This window comes from Cucurbita maxima, unplaced genomic scaffold, assembly GCF_002738345.1.
Source record: "Cucurbita maxima cultivar Rimu unplaced genomic scaffold, Cmax_1.0 Cma_Scf00014, whole genome shotgun sequence".
Taxonomy (NCBI): Eukaryota; Viridiplantae; Streptophyta; class Magnoliopsida; order Cucurbitales; family Cucurbitaceae; genus Cucurbita; species Cucurbita maxima.
This window is the reverse complement of record NW_019272030.1, coordinates 2,065,218-2,074,812: the sequence shown is the minus strand read 5'-3', so window position 1 is coordinate 2,074,812 and position 9,595 is coordinate 2,065,218. Positions and strand designations below refer to the sequence as shown.

Genomic DNA, 9,595 nt, shown 5'->3' with positions numbered 1-9,595 from the left:
AAAAAAAAAAAAAAAAAAAAAAAAAAAAAAAAAAAAAAAAAAAAAAAACAAAAAAAGCCCACAAGAAAGAGCCCCACTAAAAAAAAAAAAAAACTAGGGACACATGTCTTTTGGAGGATAGGTGACTACTGACTGTTATACATTGAAATTAGTTTAGAGGTATTGGGAATTCTAGTCTGGAACGAGCTCAGCTTTTGGACTCTTTTAACAAATATGCACCTCATGGTTTTGTTTTGTTTTGCTTTTTTTATTTCACCTTTTTAACGAGTAATATTACAAAAATTTTAAATATTTTAATTCTCTATTTATCTAGTTGTGGGTGTGTGATTTTCGCATCATGCTTACAAGAATAACTTTATTCTATACTTTGAACATTTAATTTTAGACTTTCATTTTTTAGTTTACTTTTTGGAATTTTCTCTGCTTATCTTTACTTATTTTCTTTTAAAAGAAGTGAACCGTCTGGACAACCTAATCAACAGTTGAAGAAAAGAGGCAGAAAAGATTTAGAGAAAGGTCATCCTGAAAACCATGATGGTCGTTCATCAAATAAGCATACAAAAGTGGGAAAGACAACTACGGGAAAGAGTGCACTGATGGTTGCAAAAAGTTTTTCTAATCTGTCTCAAAACATGGCAATTACGCATCAACGTCTTGAAGATGAAAAATTTCAGAATCAATTGAATACACCTGAACATTGTTCCAAAAAAAAATCTGGTGATACGAAAATGATGTTGGACCCTTCTCCTTCTTCCAAAATTTATAATGGCAATACAGTTACATCTGTAGCAGAAGCGAAGGATACTGATCCTCCAAAGCCTGGGGTCTTCCCATCCAAGAACCTTGGTAGCAAATCAAAAGAGTCATGTGGAACAGCTGATTCTTTACAACAGAACATACTTGAGAAAAGTGCACATGCGCCATCCCAACCTGGGAGACCATTGAATAGCAGAGATGAGATAGATTCGTCGATTCAGATGAAAGAGAAACATGGCATTCGTGAATTGCCAGACGTTAATCTGCCAGAGGGCAAGTATTCCATGCAAACAGCAGTAAGTTTTCTAAATCAATTAAAATGATGATCATTCACCACGAAGTACTGATTCCACCATTCTTGTGAAAATAAATCATTTTCTTCAATAGTCTATGACAAACTTTCTGTTTGAATTGTTCATCAATTGAATTCCGTTCGACTCCCCTCTGGAGTTGGGATGGGTGTTTGTGATTTATGCCACTGCACTTCTTCGTTAAGTGTATAAGTTTTATTGAGAAGGTTAATGTCTTTCGTTTTTTTAATAGAAAAGGAATTTGTTTCTGTCCCTCTGTTAATAGAAATAAGATTTGTGGTTTGATGGATGAAAAATTTCTTCAACTTTCTCAACTAAGGGTTGGTTTGTTCCATACTTAATTCTATACACATTTAAGCATGACGTGTTTATTCACTGGAAGGAGAAGGAAAAGTCTGATGGGGGTGCTTTTGGAGGCTAGTTAGTTTTTGATGAGTAGGCGACCTGTGTTTGGATAAATTGATGATACACGAGATATATGTTATTCTCTGTTTAATTTCTTGGAAATGAGCTAGCTAGCGAGGTGCCTTTTGGTATGGGGTTTGTATCGTTTATTAATTGTTTTTGGTACGTTTTTCTTAATTAAATAAACTTGATGCAAATTTCTGAACCTTCATTCAATTTTCATATTGGTCCTTAGACTCTATTGTTTTGATATGAGTTTTATCTTTGGTGAATATCACAATTATATCATATTGTTACTTCTTTCGAAGTAATTTTGAAAATTTGACCAAAATTGAAGTTTTGGTATTTCTTGAAAAATATACTGGACATAGGAATTTGATTTTTGACTTGGTCTGAAAATTTTGAGTACCATAGTTCTCACTTGATTACCTAGGGTTCACTTCTTTGACGCTATAACACATGGGAGATTCATTTCTTGCATAGTGGCATGTCTATATGGTAACTAATAATTTTTTAAGGCTTCTCTTAGTGGTATGTCATAATTTTTTTAGGCTTCTCTTAGCCACTCGACTTGAAGCAGACACTCATCAAAGCCAGCCACTCGACTTAGCTTTGAGTGCACACCTTTTTTTTAATGCTTTTTAACACAATGCTCATAGAGGACATGGGCGTCGAGTAACAGCTAGCATCTCTCTTTCATGTGTAATGCCTTATAAAAAATATATTTTTTGATTAGTTCAATCCCTGCATTTGGGTAAGTTGCTTTGGAGGTTCTTGATCTGATATCCTATTGTTTTCAGTAGTATGCGGCTATAAAATGAATCTACTGCTGTTTGTCCCTCTTTCCTACGTTTCTGTTAGGGCTGAGGGACACAATGTAGAAACTTTATATTTTTGGTTGTTTTGTGTTATTATTGCACTTTGGACATTTTAGTTATTTATCATCTCTATCTTAGCTTCAAATTGTGGTGTCACCATGCAGAAAACACCAAATGTGCACAAAAAGGATGGATCTAGTGTTAGACCAAAAAGCACCTTGCTAGAAAAAGCTATAAGAGAGTTAGAGAAGATGGTTGCAGAATGTAAGCTTCATTTTCTTTTTCTATTTTTTAATTCACGTATGGGGACTTTTTGTAATCTATTTAATTATTCTTTTAATGTAAAAATGTTGCAATGGATTGAGTGAAGTCAAAGAGTTTTCATAGAAAGACAAACTTTTACTAGACTCTTCGGCAATGTTGTTTACCATGCTATTTCTTGGTGTAAATTTTACTTCCTATAGTCATACCTCCATCATTGTTAATTGAGAAATTCTTTTGCAAGCATCATGGATAACCCATCCCTTTTGTAAATTTAAAAAATCAATGAAATTGTTTCTTATAAAAAAAGAATGTTGCAGCTAGGCCACCGCTTATGGAAAATCCAGAGGCAGACAATTCTTCTCAGGCTATAAAAAGGAGATTGCCTAGAGAAATCAAACTCAAGCTTGCTAAAGTTGCCAGATTAGCGGTATGATGGTCTGATGTTAATTTGTTATTAGTTGTTTTTCTATCAAAAAAGTTATTAGCTGTTTGATGTCAATGAGACTTGCTGCGTGAATGGAACTGCTGCTAGGGTTGTAAATGATTTTGCCCTCAGTTTGACGTTGGTCTCCCTTTCAGACGCTAAGTGGAATGCGTTAGGCTATTCTTTTGATTATGGGGAAAAGGAGAAATGTTAAATTTTTTAATATAAGTAGGAGAGTGCGATGGAGAAACATGGAATGTTGTTGTTCAATATTTATAGCTTGTTGGCATCTTCCAACAATTTTTGTAGCTATCTTCTATGTTTTTCCAACTCGTTGGCCATTTGTTCCTGAGTCCCATCGTACATTCTTTTTCTTAGTAACCAAACAGGCGTTTGAATGAATTGCCTATGATCAATAATTGAAAAGTTTCTTTCTATTTTATATTGAATATTGAAAGGATGCTAACTCTGTTAGTTATTTAACAGGCAAGCCATGGGAAATTGTCAAAGGGCTTGATTAACCGACTTATGAGTATTCTTGGTCACTTGATACAACTGCGAACTTTGAAGGTATTGCCTTCCATTATTAATATAAAGATATAATGCTTATAATTTCTTTCCCTTTTCTGATTCCTCCTTTTACGCTGGGGGACTCCTCATTCCTAAGGCCGTTAAGTTATTCTCTTTTTGGTTATTAACATATATCTTTCATCATTTCTCATAAAAAGAAAAATTATTTCCCTTTTGTAATTCTGCAATGTTAGTTTTTCTTTTACAACAAATCCATGCATATTGTGAAGTAATGTCATCTTTGATATTTTCTTTTTGGAAAAAGATTATCTGACATTTTTCTATCCCGTTATTTGTTTATTTATTTTTTACTTGGAGTTCAGTTTATCATTGGTCTGGACACTAGGGTCTTGACACATTAGACGTATTTATTTTCATAGCAAACCCGTGACACGAAGATTTTAATTCTCTCTAGTCTAACAACTACAACAACATATTTACATTAAAGGAAGGTAAAGCTTACCTTGCCTCTCCGAGCGTATTCGCCCCTGACCCGGAACCCGTAACTCAATCACTTGAAGAACGGTTTCACTCCCTCACCTTAATTACTTGAGCTACTTCATTCAATCCGAAAGCTGCTACTTCTTTCTCGGAACCTTATACCCTTATACCCGGCTTACTCTATTTAGTTATTACTTGCAACATTTTCGATTTAACTTCAAGACCTTTGCTTTCCTGATCAATAATTTGCTAGCTTTAATGTGCATTGTCTTTTTTTTTCATAAGGAAGTGGATGAGTTGCATCTGTAAGTTTTAACTCCCTGTTATTGTCTATGTAACTATACAGCATATTTTGTGATGATGTTGAAGAGGGCTATATTTTGTGCTGTGTATCAGCTTTGTAGTTATATTTTTGTGTTACAAATCTAGATTTTAATGGTATTTGTAGTTATAAAAAAAAAAGAGAGAGAAGATTTTAATGGTATTTGTAAACTCGGTATAGAAAAATTCTGTTCTATCCGTTTTTTCTTTTATTCTGTGGAAACTTGCTCCTATCATATTTTCAACTTGATTCTATATTATTTTGCTGCCTATTGATCTTTTTCATATTTGTACATGTAATGTCCTATTATAGAGAAATTTAAAACTCATGGTCAACATGGGTATCTCAGTAAACGAGGAGAAGGATGATAGGTTCCGACAGATAAAGAAAGAAGTTATCGAGATGATTAAACTCCGCCCTTTGTCCATGGAGTCTAAGGTATTATATTCTGAAACCTTCTTTACTTCTCTTTCCTAGGTCTGCCACGCAGAACACATTGCTCCAAAGATGTTTGTTTGGCATGCTGGCTGGTAAAGTTTAATCATTTCACCCTATCTTACCTCTAGCGTTTAGCCATATTTATGTTTTATACATGCATAGATATTTTGTGTTAAGAAACAAACCGTTCATCAAAAGAAGAAGAAATGACAAAAGAGGGAGATGCTGATCACCTAAACAACCAAGGAGACGGAGATTTGACTCTTAAGCATATAAATGCATAAACTTGTTGATTTTGATTTTTTTGTGTTGTATATATATAGTTTTTTTAAATTACAAAATTACGAAATGAGAATCCTATTCATAGGATTACAAATAAAAAAAAAAAAGTTTCCAATGGGCTATAAGAGAGCTTAAACCATATTTTTTTTTAAAAAAAATTGTTGTATAAAAATGGTATATATATATATATATATATATATTAAAAATATGTACTTTCGTAAATGTGTCACTGTGTTTGTAGATTTAAAAAAAATTATGTCACTGTGTCTTTATCGCATTGTATCCATGCTTATTAGGTGTCCCTCATGTATTAAGAAAGTAGTCCAATTGGTGTTCTCTGGTTTTAGACATATTGGACAAACTTTATTTTAAATAAGTTTTGGAAAATAGATTGGCACAATTTAACTCATCTAGGAGGACTCCACAAGAATTGGTATATTATCTGGGATAGTTACAAGGTTTAGAGCTCCATAATTGGCACTGAACCTCTAGTTCCTCTGACTGAGCATACTGGACTGGGGTAAGGGCAGGTGTTTCGTGCGATCCTTAAGATATCTGGTATCCCTGACCAAGCATCCAATCGTCCTATCTTGAATAATGAGCAAAAGATACGATTGAATATTACAGCTATTGTACTTGATTTTAACGTTATAGCATGATTCCTAACAGACTTATGGTTGGAGGAAGGCTTGCAAGAGGTAGGAATACATCGGCTAATCATTGTAAAACCCGTTGACATTCTCCTCCGTGCCCAATTTTTTGGCGCCATTGCAACTTGCTTTAACTCTGATCACAATGAGTTTTTATCAGGACTCTGCCCGCAAGGAAACTGGTGACCTTTTAACATGGTCTCCTCTTGTAAATTCTATCGTCGGCTTAACTATCCCCAGTTTGTGCATAGTAATTTAAAGTGACGTACATTAACTTCAACCTTTACTAGCCCCAATGGTTACATGATTATCATTTTTAGAAATGATTCTGGAGACGTATTGAACAATCCCTTTATTTTATTCTAGTATAGATCATAATCCTATTGGCTATTTTATATAGTTTGGGGTTTGTTGAATATTTAATTTTAATTGGCAACCTTTAAGGTTGACATGATTAGTAACCTTCCTTATAGACGGAAGGCTTGAATTCCTGCCCTCACTTTTGTAATGTTATATTTTTAAAAAGATATATCTAATTCTAATTTTACTTCATTCTTTTGGCCTTGAAGATGATTCACTTTAAATGGTTGTTAATATGATATCAAATATCTTTCAGGCAATCGAACAACAAGGTGGAGCTCCTCACGTTATCCGTGAACTTGTTTCGCAAGAAAAAGGAGTTCCGAGAAAAAAGTTTGTTATGGATCCTTCATTGGAGGACAAGATTTGTGATCTTTACGATCTGTTTGTTGATGTACTGATTCACATTCTGAGTGACGTTCAAATATTAACTTTTCTGATTGGCTTTAAGCTTTCTTACGCCTCTGTTTCTTTATGATTCTAGGGACTGGATGAGGATGCTGGTCCACAAATCAGAAAGTTGTACGCCGAGGTAGTTGTTCTTTCCTTTATTCTTAAATTTCTCAATCTGCTATTTATATCCAATTGCTGCCTCCATCATTTTGGGGAGGTGCTACGATGATATTAGCAAGCGGTCACAAAACACATCACAAAAGCAGTCAGTTCGTATATTTTTCATGGATACTTATTCTGCCAGTTAATTTAATGGAACGGTTTGTTATATAAAAGAAGGTTTTTGCTTAACTGCTACTGCACACGCTTACTTTGCGTCAGATTTATTAATTGACGGTCTTTTTTATCTGTTGTGTAGTATCTCTCAATTTTTTCTGAAGTTCCTTTCAATATAATGCAAATCTTCTTCTTGTCAATATCATAGTTTTTAAACTCGTGCAACATTAATCTGCGTCATTGACTATCATCTCTTCAGCTTGCAGAATTGTGGCCAAATGGGTTCATGGATAATCATGGGATCAAACGTGCTATATGTAGAGCAAAAGAGAGGCGGGGAGCGTTCCATGGCAGACATAAGGTACTGGTACTCTCCCTTATTTCTCGTTCCCTACTTAATTTATCAGGAATTTTGCTGAAGTTCTACTTTCTGATAATTGATATGGAAGTGAAACATTCGCCTCTTATTAGGCATGTAAACATCATTTAGCAGATTCTTCTATTTCGTTGATTGAATTGAATGTACACTAATCCCCTTGAGCTGATATTCTATATATTTAAGACCACGGTTTCTGGATTAATGTATTGGCTGTCCCTTGTGAAGTTTTCTTTATGCACTCATTCAATTTTGTAGGACCAAGAGAAAGTCAAGAGGAAAAAGATATTACCACCTGGAGTAGATGAGACCATTAGAACTGAGGTCGGTTCAGTTACTCAGCCACAGTATGCCCGAGAGCGATTAGCCTCAGAATCAGGTTTACAGCCATCCCTAGCAACCAAGCCTGCAGCTGTTTCGACAGTTACAATGGCCCAGCTACCGAATCCTTCCATGAGTGTTGAAAATTTAGACAGGCTAAAATCCGAGAAGTTGAAGGGAAGCTCAAGCAGTTCCTACGACGATACGAGAATGTTTGATGGTGCATTAACCAAGAAAAAGACAAAGAGAAAGGCAGAGCTGGAGTTTGATGAAACTCATAATCGACCCGAAAAGGCATCCATCCAATATGGAGATGAAAGACACAAGTTCACGAACAAGCCTACCGCCAGTCTTCCTCTTAAGGCAAACACTCAATCAGCTGCTCCTAAAAGTCTGGAACAGTCGAGCTAACATGATACTACTTCTCATGAGTCTAATCTACACCATAATAATTTCCATCACACATCGTCACTCCACTCCATCCCACAGAATTTTCTCCCCCTTCCTTTCTCTTACTCGGGTTTCATTTATCGACCCGCGAAAAGCCGAAAAGAAGAAGCCATTTTTGTATTTACATGATCGATTGTGCATGGGGCTTTCTGAATTAGAAATGTATCTTAAAGTAGGTAGAGCTGAAGTGCAATTTCATTTGCCAACTCGTCAATTTGAAGGCCCTCTTTTTTCAACTCTAGGTTCAAATTATTTGTTTTTCCTGGCTAACGTTCTTTTACGTTGATGTTGATAATAGCTTCTATGGCAGTTTTAAATCTCGAAACTCACACGTCCGATGTTTGCCGAGCGACTGGGATCATCAATAAAGCTACTCGCACCGATAATTCTCAAGGTTTGATCAATTAGTCTACACTAATTAAGTTTACGCTTTTAATTACGAGTGCTATTGATCGAGTAAATATTTGAGATAGATGAATTGCATTGCCTTTGTTGAGATTATTAAAACCATTTGTTTTAAATTTATGCAAAAACAGTAATGAATTAAAATACTTTAGTAACAAGTTATAATGGTCTTATCTTTTTGAGTCTTCATTAGTATTTTAAAATTTAATATTTATTGACTACTTAACAAATATATTATTATATTACTTGTAAAAATAATTTTAAATTAGTTAATTTTTTTTAAAACAATTATTAATACTTTTAAGCAATGAAAAATGACATTTATCCTTAAATATTAATTATTCTACCTGTCCAACATTTAAATTTTACATATATTTAAGTATGTTAGAAATCATTTCTTCGTTGTCATACGTATATTATTATATTTTTTCAATTTTTAAATACACTCTCAATTCTTAAGTGACTAATAATAGGTCTAAGTTATTATCTCTAGTCTTATTTATTTATTTTTTATTTTAAAAATAAAAATTATATTTTAGTTTATTATTGTTTTTTATTTTTGGAGAATATTGAGCTAAATAATACTAATTCAACTCAAACTAATATCAAACAACAATGAAGCTCTTCTAAGGGTCATCCCAGACGAGCTTATGACCTAACACAAACCAAATTAAACAACTCTTAATTAATTAATTATATTTTTAAATCTATGTTTTTCTTAAATTTAATTAACTGATATCCCAATAAGAAAAATGCAGTCTTTGTGTGTGAAAGACAGCATTTAAAACGAAGAAATCAAGAAATAAAAGTGATGTCCAAAGAAAATGGAGCTAGAGATTGGCATGCACCTCAAATTCTCTGATCAAAAATCAAATTTCTGGAAGCAAAATTCATAAAAATATTCTGAAATCAGACCCCAGCCGCCATTTTCTTTCCCAACGAGTTCATCCTGTCGTTCTCTCCTTTTCTTCATTTCATTATTCAATTCTGAAAGGGAGAGAGAGAGAGAGATTATACAGAAAGAGCTCAGCGAACTGTGTATGGTGTTATGTTGCTCCGAGTGGCACTAGGTCGCCATCGCCGTCGCCATGAATTGCTCTCTTCCGACCTCCGCGACCCATTCCTATTTCTCACCTTTTCGGCATCTCTTTCCTTCCTGTAACAGTGCCAGATTTCCCGGATTCCAATTGCAGACATGGTGGCCGATCAGGAGGCGACTTAAGTTCGCTTGCACGGCGGAGCTCTCGAAGTCTGCATCTCTCAATTTTGGCTCGGAACTTCAGGTCTCTTACTTTAATCCTCTATTCCCCCCCCCCCCCCCCCCCCCCCCCCC

The 9,595-nt window shown here is 34.7% G+C and overlaps 2 protein-coding genes across 4 annotated transcripts in view; both read left to right on the top strand.

Annotated features, from left to right (window-relative positions):
- Positions 1-8,182, top strand: part of LOC111489736 (ubinuclein-1-like) — a 10,972-nt gene extending 2,790 nt beyond the window's left edge. The window contains exons 5-13 of one of the 3 annotated variants that reach the window (XM_023138083.1): positions 452-1,052; positions 2,455-2,554; positions 2,872-2,981; positions 3,465-3,548; positions 4,624-4,749; positions 6,298-6,435; positions 6,526-6,573; positions 6,970-7,071; positions 7,345-8,182. In XM_023138083.1, coding sequence (XP_022993851.1) covers positions 452-1,052; positions 2,455-2,554; positions 2,872-2,981; positions 3,465-3,548; positions 4,624-4,749; positions 6,298-6,435; positions 6,526-6,573; positions 6,970-7,071; positions 7,345-7,818 — 1,783 coding nt within the window. In that variant the 3' untranslated portion in view covers positions 7,819-8,182. The remainder of the gene's footprint in view (positions 1-451; positions 1,053-2,454; positions 2,555-2,871; positions 2,982-3,464; positions 3,549-4,623; positions 4,750-6,297; positions 6,436-6,525; positions 6,574-6,969; positions 7,072-7,344) is intronic. The other 2 variants (XM_023138084.1, XM_023138085.1) reach the window with 2 other exon arrangements.
- An 870-nt stretch (positions 8,183-9,052) lies between these two features.
- LOC111489732 (NAD kinase 2, chloroplastic-like) overlaps positions 9,053-9,595 on the top strand; it is a 5,641-nt gene continuing 5,098 nt past the window's right edge. The window contains exon 1 of the mRNA XM_023138079.1: positions 9,053-9,545. Coding sequence (XP_022993847.1) covers positions 9,351-9,545 — 195 coding nt within the window. The 5' untranslated portion in view covers positions 9,053-9,350. The remainder of the gene's footprint in view (positions 9,546-9,595) is intronic.